Raw genomic sequence first — 11,815 nt, 5'->3', positions numbered from 1 at the left:
TTGTCCGAGAAGGCTAGGTGTAGATCTTTCCTACCTGAAGATCAGGGGTGTGGCTGAAAGACAGCAGTAAGAAGTCCCGCACTTTACCAGTACTTACTATAATGTGTCCCGTGTTGTGTACAAGTGTCCGTAAAGTCACGTGAATCATCCTCAAGATGAAAATGACAACGAACAGAAAGCGCAAAGCTGACAGGAAAGATGAAAAAAAAAAGATTCGAGTTGATAACCCGCTACAAACAAGGACAAATTTATCTGCAATAATCGGGTTTATCTTTCTCATTCCTAAAGTAATCCTCCCTGAACTGCTGTCGGCGATACATACGCCGTTCCAATATACCTTCCCTATTGTTCTCAGTACAATAAATTTGAAAACTACGCTGTTCCGATATACTGCCCTGTGGATGGCCACATTGAGGGTGCTATGGTAACACAGCATTATGATATGGTGTGTACAGTATTGTTCTATGGTATGGCATAGCGCTGTAGTATAGTACAATGGAATGGAAGTGTTGGTATTGCAATGTACTATGGCATAACATTATTAGTAATTACTGTGGCATGGTACCACGGTCTGGTATTGTGTTACGCCCCCCTCCAACCCCTACCCACCCAGTGCAGTGCTACTGACTGAAGTGTCTTTAGGCCATTCCCAAAAGGGGAGATATTAACATGTTCTTAAGCACAGTAGAATTGTAAATGGGCTGATTTATCAATGTTATGCTAATGCTGTGCTGGAACAACATAGGGGGAATTGCTGCTTTTTCTTTCCCCATCCTTACTATCGTCATTTTTTTTCTCTACCTCTTCTACTTGTTTGTCACTATCTTGTGATCTGCTATTTCCGGGGTGCCTTCATAGTCAAAGCAGACTTTGTGCTGTAGAGGCTAGAGAAGTGAGCAAAGTAAGCCTGATTTTCCGTATGGACTTCTCTGTTGTCTTCAACCCCTTGGCGCTCTATTGCCTTATGCACTTGTGGCGCCGTAAAATCTTACTTAAACAAACACTTTGTGCTGTGGTATGTCTCTCATTTTCTCTCTCTCTCTCTCTCTCTCTCTCTCTCTCTCTCTCTCTCTCTCTCTCTTTATTTCTCTACATATGCTCCTATCTCAACCCCCACCACCTTTCCCTAAACAGAACCTTAAGCATAACACAAAACAAATGAAAATCTCACACAAAATCATCCTTAAAGATGTCTCTTTCTCCAACCGTGTTTAGAAGCATAACCCGAGGTCTCCAGATTTGTTGAGGCTTCGGGTGAATAACTGTAACACCGCCGTATTCGCTTTCGTTCCAAGTTAGACGCTTTGGAGGAAAACAAACAAACAATTAAGAAAACAAACAACTGAATGCCAACACATTCATAAAAACTCACATCTATCTATCTATCTATCTATCTATCTATCTATCTATCTATCTATCTATCTATCTATCTATCTATCTATCTATCTATCTATCTATCTATCTATCTATCTATCTATACCCATTTGATTGAAAGAGTTAGATGAAAATTTTAATACTAATAAAAAAACAAGGACTAACATCGTGGATCCTCGATTTCTGCAAGTTTGCAACGAATCAACCAAAAACAAGACAATTGTATGACTTGTAAGGAATAGGTTTAATGTGGCCTGGCCAACTCTGAAGAGAAACTGAAGAGGTGGGAATCAAAATTGTAACGTCTATGACCCCAACCCCCTCCCACACACGCGCACATTTTAAAAACAAAGGAAAAAAACTGGAACAAAAGCATTAAGAACCCCCCCCAGCCTTCCTCCCCCATTTCTCTCTCCAACTCTCACCCCCCCCCCCTTTCCAAGAAGGAAAACAAAGGAAAAAGCATGAATAAAGAAAAAACAAACAAAACTAACAAAACATTTAAGTTAAATAATATTTTAGAATTCGCACAAGGCTTTCTATACTTCAACATTTAGAATATGAATTTCGACAAAATGTTTCCTGAACACATGCAACCAATCCCACAAATTAAGAAACTGCAATTATATAAATATATATCAAAGCAAATAAACAAGCATATGAACAATGTCTGGCAACATGTAAAGTTATTTTACTATACCTGATCAAACCAGCTCAGTCTGAGAAAACCGTTACAGGTGAATGTTGCAGTGACGTCATCAAGACCAACAATGTACATCAAAGTAAAGTAAACTTGCACCTTCAGTACACTAGCCTGGTCGTCAGTAGGTCTCACCTGAAACCGTAAAACACAATGCAAAAAAAGTGACCATGATGAACTATCAACAAAGAGAGAAGAGAGCATTCGCTAAAGAAGATCTGGCTCTGACATAAAAAAGCTTGCTGAAGAAAAAAAAGCTAAATGAACACAAGACGAGGAATCTAACGATTATAAATTCAGCTAAACGCATAATACATCAGACTATATATATATTTTTTTTTTATTTTTATAGAGAGCCCTTCTTATTCATAATACTTTTATGTTCACAGTGTGATGTGAAGATGGCATTTGAATGTGTTGTGACAGTACAGATACAATCTCTGCTTATTATTTGTTAGCGTTAATTAAAAGATCGTATGTTTGTATGTTATACACGACAAATATGTTGTGTCAAGATAACGGTATTGTAACGGGTCTAGAGGTGTATTGTCCCGGTTTGGAGCCTGTTGAAAAATACTATTTTTGATTATTAGTATTAGTATTTATTGTATTAATGACAAGGCAGAGTAATAATATTAACAGTGGTAGGTACTCACGTCTGGGTTATAAACACTTGGGCTAAGTTTGTCGTCGTAAAGTGCTTTGGTTTGTTCGTATGTCTGCGCTGAGGCAGATAGGAAGAAGAGATATAATATCGGTATACTTTTCTTCATAATGAACAAAAATTTGACTAAGGCACAGAAATACAAACTTCATCTAAAGAAAACATTCTTTTATAGATTTGACTCCACAGATTCCCTGCCTCTTCTAGTACGGACTATGACCCGTTTGAACCCAACCAGTTTCTGGAATGGCCTGAACAGGTTGACCGGATTCAATTCCTAGACGCTCTTTCGTTCTCTCTCTCTCTCTCTCTCTCTCTCTCTCTCTCTCTCTCTCTCTCTCTCTCTCTATATATATATATATATATATATATATATATATATATCTCTCTCTCTCTCTCTCTCTCTCTCTCTCTCTCTCTCTCTCCCCATGTGTCTCTCTCTCACTTTCCCACTCTGTCTCTTTCTGTAGCTCTCTACTCTCTCTACCCCTCCTCTCTCCTCTCCCATTTTGGAGGTATCCACCACGGAAACACAAGCGTCATTTAATATTATGTAACTTCTCGTTGAACTGTGGTTTCATGGAATCAGTTTCCTATAATGGCCTTAGAGCGCTTTGTTGACTTGCCTTTTTGTAAAGTATGTGGTCTTTGGCAGAAAGTATAATGAAACTTTGTACCGTTTCTAACTATTAGTGTACCGACACATTTGAGTAGCTCTGTGGGAGTCCACTCACCACATAGTTGTGTACATACCAAATGGAGGGGTGCTCAAAAACTTTTATTGCACTGCTTTTGTGTTTTGACTCCAGCATTAGGCAACATTAGGAGGTGGAGAGAGAGAGAGAGAGAGAGAGAGAGAGAGAGAGAGAGAGAGAGAGAGAGAGAGAGAGAGAGAGAGACTGGATGGGTGGGTGCGAGAGAGACATAGATTGATAGATAGATCGATAGATAGATCGATAGATAGATAGATCGATAGATAGATAGATAGATAGATAGATAGATAGATAGATAGATAGATAGATAGATAGATAGATAGATAGATAGGTAGATAGATAGATAGATAGAGAAACTAAAGATAGAGAAGGGGAAAGAGGTGTAGAGGGCGAAAGAAAGATAGAGAGAGAAAGAGAACGAGAGAGAGAGAGAGAGCGAGGGGTGGGAGAGAGAGTATGTGTGTGCATGTGTGTGTGTGTGTGTGTGTGTGTGTGTGTGTGTGTGTGTGTGTGTGTGTGTGTGTGTGTGTGCGAGAGAGAGAGAGAGAGAGAGAGAGAGAGAGAGAGAGAGAGAGAGAGAGAGAGGGGGGGGGGTTCAGCAAACATATCTTTACACCTTATTCGCTAAGTGTCAAATTAAAAAAAATTGATCTGATTATCTCGAGCTTTTAATACAGTGTGGGCATACTATGTGTCAGTAATGAGTACTGTACAACTCAGTTCTCGCAAACAGTGGAATAAGGAAATTCGACAGAAAAAAAGAGATGGGAAGACATCATAACTGAATGTGCAGGTTTAAAGTTGAATGAAGCCCTTCGATATACTGAAAGTAAGTAAGTAAGTAAGTAAGGAAGTAAGTAGGTAAGTAGGTAAGTAGGTAAGCAAGTAAGTAAGTACGTAAGTAAACAGTTTAAGAACTTGTAGTTTCTCTAGCTGTTTATAAAGTGCTTACAACGTCTGACAGGCCCAGGTTCTCTCAAGTGCTGCGCTTTGCTCCATTTTGGAGAAAGGTTGATTGATATTGTTACAAGAGGTAGTACCGATTTATACAGTAGTCGGTGTTTTTTTCTGTTCTTTTTTTGTTGTTCCCTGTCCATTTTTTAAAACCAAATTATCGACATACGATAAGAAGAAAAAGGTTCGCATGACAGTGTTAAGTATTACATACATAATTATTGTATCATGTTAGCCTAATTTGTGACGATTTGTTAAAACTGTAATCATGTTTTACTTTCCAAGTGAAATTTCCAACGTCCATCACTTTTCGTTAAGTGTTAAATTGCCATACATATTTAAAAACGCGCAATGAGAATGTTGATAACATTAGCAATTACAATCCAGGCTTTAGAGATCACCATGTACTGACATAGATGACGACAGAACTGTTATTAAATAGAGATTCAAGGAAGACAGACGTATGTCAAGGAGTTGAGAGCAAAGATGACTTTAAATATGATGGTGGCGGTGGCTGGTGTTATGAGATGGTGTTTATTATGCAATTAACTATTGAGCAGACATGCGTCCCTACACTGTCAGCTGGGTGTTTGGGATATTTATGCTAGTCATATCGTCCTCTGCTCCAATGAGTCACGAGGGACGTGGGCACCCTTTATCCTGTTCCTCACCGGAACAATCTTTAACATCACCGAAATGTTTCGAAAACGTGAGCACAGACTCGTCTTTGGTGGCTTTGTTAGCGTTAACCTATTCTGTTGGGCCAAGACAAGAGAAGGGGGGGGGGGGGGGGGGGGGGGGACGACCTAAGTTGATAGACAGTATAGAGGCATGTTGGTGTCTTCGTAAGTGGGTAGTAGGTAGCGGGCTGACAAACAGGTTAAACATTTTATGACACACGGTAGTCAGAGTCTAATCCCCAATCTTTTGCCCCCATTATTCCTTTCGAGGCCTATTAAACATGGAGTTGCGGATACAAATAATTAGACATAATTATAGTTATCCGTGTAGCAAATATATAAACTGTGTACTCCCATGTTAGAAAGAAGGGAGAGAGTAAAGAGACTATTTGAGTTTGGTCTCAAAAAGGTCCTTGAGATGCGCCAAAATCTAGAGACTACACTACTTAGTCGGAGACAAAACAACACAAACAAGTACTGACTAAATGAGGCTTCTTGAGTCATATGATATGAAAAATGAAAGAATAGTCCTTGACTAGCCCACTTCTTGCCTTAACCTCTCGACCAGTATTGATTTCCCCAAAGTGTCAAATTAATGTAGGTTGTAAATCGATTGAGGCAAGAATGGAAGCCTTTCCCTTTGTCTACTGTAGATAAATGATCCATTAAGAGCTTTTAAAACGGCCCTCTATTCCATGTTGAGAAGCCTGAATAGAGGCTGAAATAATTCTACTGCTTATAAGCTAAATAATTTAATGATAACCAATTTGCAAACATCTTGCTATACTGTGTTGTCCCTTCTATCTTCATTACTAGATATTAGAAAAACAACAAAGGACAATAGAATGCTTTTAGAGTAATAGATAGTTTATTCCACTCCAGTCATGATAGGAAAAAAAAGTGAATATTGCAAAAAGTGCAAGAATGTAAGTTATTTTTATTATATATTTTTTCAGCCTATTGCATATTTCAGTCTGGATATTCAGGACAGCTTCATTGTATTATACCTTACCTCACTTCTATATCGTATTTTGCATCAGGATGATTTTTTATTTGCGATTGAAGAACAAAACGCTGTAGTCATTTAAGTCAAACCATCAAGCATGCGTATGATTTTAATACGCACTGCCCATTGTGTTATACCCCACCCTGAAAAAAGCACAATGCATATCATTATTTCATGTTTTCGCATTGGTACCAGTTATATATTGCATCTTTTATCAGTTTTCCCATCTGTACTAGTGTTTGAGCGATCCAGTACAGTTTTTTTCCCCGTGAATCTTTCGAATGGTATAGCCCTGAAAAGTTTGAAGCAGCCTACTGGTTTTCTGTTAAGTTTCAAACGCATATTAAAATCGAGAGCAGAAAATTATAGAGTGTCTTGAACCAATCAGTATATTTTAATAGAATATAATAACATTTATCATATGTAGCAATGCAAAAAAAACCAACATGAAATGCATTGAGGTGGTAGTGTAATTATAATACTGTTATTGCAAGTGCATTGCGCTAGGGATAGTTTAGGGGGGTTGTGGCAGGGGTGGCTATGGTTACAGTGCACTTGAAAAATGAAGCATAAGCAAAATCCCTGTAAATATACCACATATACAAGATGCATAAACATATAGAACGAATGAAATGAAAGACTGGGGAGAAAGAGGCTTTAACAATATCAGAACATAGCTAATTGGAGCACAAATAAATAATCATTCGGTTTTGTTTTTAGAGAGGCTTTTGATGAAAATATGTCTCTCGAAATCTCTGGGCTGTTGTTACTCATAAGATTTTGCTTCATCTAAACCCTGCATTATGGCGTATCCAAGAAAAGTAGTTAAAACATCAATCTGTTGGAGACATTGAGAGGTTTTTTGGTATAACCGGCAAAGACCAATTTGGTTTCGTTCTCATGTAATGAATAATATGCTTTTGGATAATGTAATATGTTTATTTGTCTGCTGAAACGGAGGTATCCTTCAAAGACTGTGTCGGTAGAGTCAAAGAATCCTTCCTCCTCAAAGACTGAAACTTTAGTTTTATGAAGAGTAAACGTTTATTCGATTACAAGAACTATGGCAATGTCATTCCTTACCACATTTAAAATCCTTCACCTATTTATTGGAAACCCGATATATGCTGAAGATATGACTTCAGAGTCAAACAAAGAACATTTTCCACGTATAAATTTAAGGCAAACGACCTAGGAAATAATAGGTATCACAAAAAATTGCTACACCTTAGGTGTCCCAAACTGTCACTAAGCAAGATGAAATCACACCAAGACAAACGATAGTTACACGAAAAAAAGCACGAAAAAAGTATGCAGTTTTATATATACAACCAACAACCTGGCCACGAAACATCGATCCTTGTGAAGTTGTAAGTTTTTTCTTGAGCATAACAAATTCACAGTCTTGTCTATAAAATAGTTTTACGTCTTCGTAAAACTGAAAAAAAAATCAGGTCAGATAGTCTCGAGCTTTGGACACAGTGTGCACGGCATCTGTGTCATAAAGTGCTTTGTGTAACACAGGTGCTGCAACGGTTTACGAGAGACGCCAGCCATTCTAAGGGATCGATATAACATTTCAAACGACAATGCAGGCCTAAGAAACGAAAACAAAAACAATTACATCACAAAACAAATGAAACGAACAAACAAAACTTGAGTTTGCGGCAAAACAAAGACAAAAACAAATAAAACAAACAAACAAACAAAATGCTTGAGTTCTCAGCTTTTGCTAAAAGTAAAACGAAGGATAGTGGGGATCAAGTGGTACGATCGAGTCACTAATGCTCAACTGTAGGAAAGAACAAGCCAAAGGCCAAAATAGGAAGACATACAGGTGAAGAAATGGAAATGGATTGGACACACCCTGAGGAGACCCCCGACAAGCATCACCAGGCAGGGTTTAACGTGGAACCCACAAGGAAAACGTAAGAAGGGAAGACCAAAGATGACATGGAGGCGAGCGGTACAAGCGAAAATTGAAAAAAGGGGGGACATCATGGAAACAAATAGAAAAGGATGCTCAAGACAGGCTTCGCTTGAGTAATGCTGTTGATGGCCTGTGCTCCATTGGGAGTTAAAACGGGCAAGAGAGAGAGAGAGAAAACGATAGCAGCAGTTGTCGATGCCATCTTCTACTTCTATCATATTATCAAGTGTGGACACTTCTAGTAAGCAAGATGAAAAATATTACAGTGACAGAACACCAGGCAAAGAGAAAGATAGCACAGGAGACGTTATTTATCCATCTCGCTATCCGTTTGTAGGACCAGCCGTGGCAATGCTTAGGGGAATCGTTATCATCTGGAATTGCGTCCCTGTCTGTTGGTAGCTTTAGTGCAGGATAGACACTTTTCTTTTGCTTCTCGGATGACACTGTCGATTTGGCAGACCCGCTCTGGAACGATCCCACAGGCCTCACTGTTTCTTCTTGAGTACTGACGGCCTTCCTCTGTGAAAAGGATAATGATAATAATAATAGCAACCATAATAATGATAAAAAATAAAATGAATAATAATAGCAATAATAATAATGATGATAAACTGTAAAAACTAACACTTCCTACCCCCCCCCCCCCCCCGCCTTGTGTCATTTCCGTATTAGAATGACATTGTCCAAGAGAACCACCTGTCTAAGATGACCACCTGTCTCTTCAATAATGGGCTGTCGTTTTTATAAAGGTTCGACAAAACAGAAATTAGAAGTGAAAATGACCATTATACTTCGTTGCATTTTTCTCTTTAGCTCTGTGTCCTACCTTTTATCCAGACCATTGCCTCGGTATGTTTAACGAAAATGTCATGGAGAAATAGAGAACGTATTCCATCTGTTCTATTATATGAGCGACTGAAATGGAACATTTGGGAACTTTACAATTCTACACAGACGGATTGAGCTCAATTTTATCTAGTATCTCGATATGTGAGGCGAGCTGACAAAACGAGTTACTTCTCGACATCCACAAATGGAGACATTGCCCAAAAATTGACACAAGGGTCAAATTTTTAAGATTTTTTATCGATGCCATATTCGTTAAGTATTACATACCTTTTATTTTAAGCTTATAAATTGTAACAACTTCATCCATACCATATGTGTGATGTATGTATTCATTTAACGGCCTGAATCCGAGAAGTAACTCATTTTGTCAGCACGAGTCACATATATCATATTGGACCTTGCCTCCCCCTCAGCCCGTGTTGGCCCTGACAGGCAGGGTCGAAGCAACTCCCCTCCTTATTGACCTAAATAGTGTCGATATGGACGTAACACTTCACTATTACAGACAAATATAACATAGCATTAGAATGCATTGGTATTGCCTATTGTCATTTCGAAGGAATGCTCAATCTACAAGGCAATAAAAGAGGAACGGCAAACAAATACTCAGTTGAGAGGAAACAACAACAAAAAAACCCCAACTAAGAGCGCTCATATGACCTTATGCAATTGCAAGCGCCGTAAAACCCTCTACTATAAAAAACAACAACAACAAAGCAAAACAAACAGAGCAATAATGTTACTTTTTAATTTTAAAAAACATAAAAACTACACACAACTCGACAGTCTGGTACACAGAAAGAAAAACCAAGTTAACAATAAAAAGGTACAGTGACATGTACATGTAACAAACACTTCCCGTTATGCAAACTTACCTCTTCTTTATAGTGGAAGAAGGAGACAATGACAGTGACGACGACGGTGAGGAGAGAGATGACGAGGAGGATGGAGACGTAGATGAGAAGGAGAGCCATGTCTGTGGCAGACCGAGGCAGCATTGTGCTAGTGATGCTTAGACACAACGTCAGGGCCAGGAGCACGGTGATGCCTGGGGGGAACACAACGTGAATGATAGCCTACAGGGGGAGTCAATTAGTATGACATTATTTTACGAAGTGGCTAGCCGTACTTAGATCTAGGTTTGGCCCTATCGACTCAAACCTGTTAAGTACACAGGTCGCATTAGATCTAGGTCTAGTGATTATTCAGGTTCAAATACATGCAAGTCAGTAAGGCACCTTTTGGTTTTGTCTCAAATACAAATACTTTAGGCATTGTAAACTAAAAATTGTATTTAGAATTCAGCCATCAATAGTAAGTACGGCTAGCATGACAGTCTAGCCATACTTATCTTAGGTCCTATTAACATTAGAAAACAGGAGGTTTAAAATACATGCACTGTCATTAAGGCACCTGGTTTCGTCTCAAATACAAATACTTTAGGTACTGCAAAAAAAAATAAAATATATTTACATTTCAGTAGGCCTATTTTTTGTATGGTCAGTCTAGCCATCATATTAAGAATAAGTACGGCTAGCCCAGCTGTCCAGCAGTACTTAGCCAACCAGTCTAACTTACAGCTAGCCAACCAGTCTAGTCGTCATTAAGTACGGCTAGCCTCTTCCATTATTTTATTGACCCTTTCCTTCAGTTCTCAAGCATCATTATGGAATAAACCAATGACTATTTCAAAATGAAGTTATCTAAATTTTGAATTTTAAAAAATGAATAGATTTTATGAGGCAATGCTTCAATTCTCAAGCACCGAAATGGATTGAGCCAGTAACCATTTGAAAGAAAAGTTGTCTAAATTTTGTTTAGAAAAGAGTGAATAGATTTCATGACCTATTCATTCAGTTCTCAAGCATCGTTATAGAATGGTCATGTGACCATTTGAAAGAGGAGTTATCTAACTTTTGAATGAAAAAGAATAAATCGATTTTTGACGCAATGCTTCAGTTCTCAAGCACCATAGAATGATCCAATAACCATATCTGAAAGAGAAGTTACCTAAATTTGAATAGAAAAGAGTGACTTAATTTTATGACAAATTCCTTCAGTTCTCAAGCAACGCTATGGATCGAGCCAGTGACCATTTAAACTAAACGAGTAGTTATCTAACTTTTGAACAGCTGTGCTCCAGTGATTGATTGGATGTTAAGGAGTCCACGCCCTTGCTCTCCGTGCTTGGCCTGCCGATGCCTAGACCTCAACGTGTGATTTTTGTTTTAATGTGAAGATCTTATATTCATTATGAAAAAAGATAGCGTTTATGTTCCACGCTACCCACTTTCGACGATCTTGGAGATCTAAAAACAATGCAATCAACTCAGTGGGCGGTGATGCAGAAACGCGTCCGGGATGAATTATCTAATAATTGCTACGCAAAAATGGAAATGCTATCTGCCTCGCACTACTGTGTAACCATACTTAACAGTCAAAAGTGCTTACCAAAACTAAGTTTTTCTCCTGAATCATGTGGTATGAGAAAGACCATGATGTTGAGAAGGGAAAGGACCATGATGGGTAGTATAGTGTTCATGAACAGGAACATTGGCCGTCTACGGAGCTTGAGCACGATCTGTAGGCGTTTGTTGGAACAAAGAGAAGTACTTCGTTGCAATAATGGCCATTTAGTGCAAGGGAAAAATGAGACAGACAGGCAGAAACAACAGAGGGAAAGATACGTAATTTGTTTGTTTGGGTAAAGAGGAGAACATCAACACAATAATGGCCATTTAGTGCTGGGGAAAAATGAGACAGTCAGGCAGAAACAACAGAGGGAAAGAAAAGTACGTAATTTGTTTGTTTGGGTAAAGAGGAGAACATCAACACAATAGTGGTCCTTCAGTGTTGGGGAAAAATAGGACAGAAACAAGAGACGGAAAGAAAAGTACGTAATTTGTTTGTGTGAACGGGAGAGAATGACATTGATACAATAA

At 38.6% G+C, this 11,815-nt stretch overlaps 1 protein-coding gene across 1 annotated transcript in view; it reads right to left on the bottom strand.

Annotated features, from left to right (window-relative positions):
* LOC106013357 (acetylcholine receptor subunit alpha) overlaps window positions 1-11,351 on the bottom strand; it is a 19,206-nt gene extending 7,855 nt beyond the window's left edge. The window contains exons 1-4 of the mRNA XM_035972767.1: window positions 11,325-11,351; window positions 9,749-9,949; window positions 2,075-2,209; window positions 1,172-1,302 (exon numbers count right to left, since the gene is read on the bottom strand). Of these exons, the coding sequence (XP_035828660.1) occupies window positions 1,172-1,302; window positions 2,075-2,209; window positions 9,749-9,949; window positions 11,325-11,351 (494 nt within the window). The remainder of the gene's footprint in view (window positions 1-1,171; window positions 1,303-2,074; window positions 2,210-9,748; window positions 9,950-11,324) is intronic.
* Between the last annotated feature and the right edge of the window lie 464 nt (window positions 11,352-11,815).

The sequence above is a fragment of the Aplysia californica genome, unplaced genomic scaffold (genome assembly GCF_000002075.1).
Source record: "Aplysia californica isolate F4 #8 unplaced genomic scaffold, AplCal3.0 scaffold00024, whole genome shotgun sequence".
Lineage (NCBI taxonomy): Eukaryota > Metazoa > Mollusca > Gastropoda > Aplysiida > Aplysiidae > Aplysia > Aplysia californica.
The sequence above is the reverse complement of the archived record's forward strand: the minus strand, read 5'-3'. Positions and strand labels throughout refer to the sequence as shown.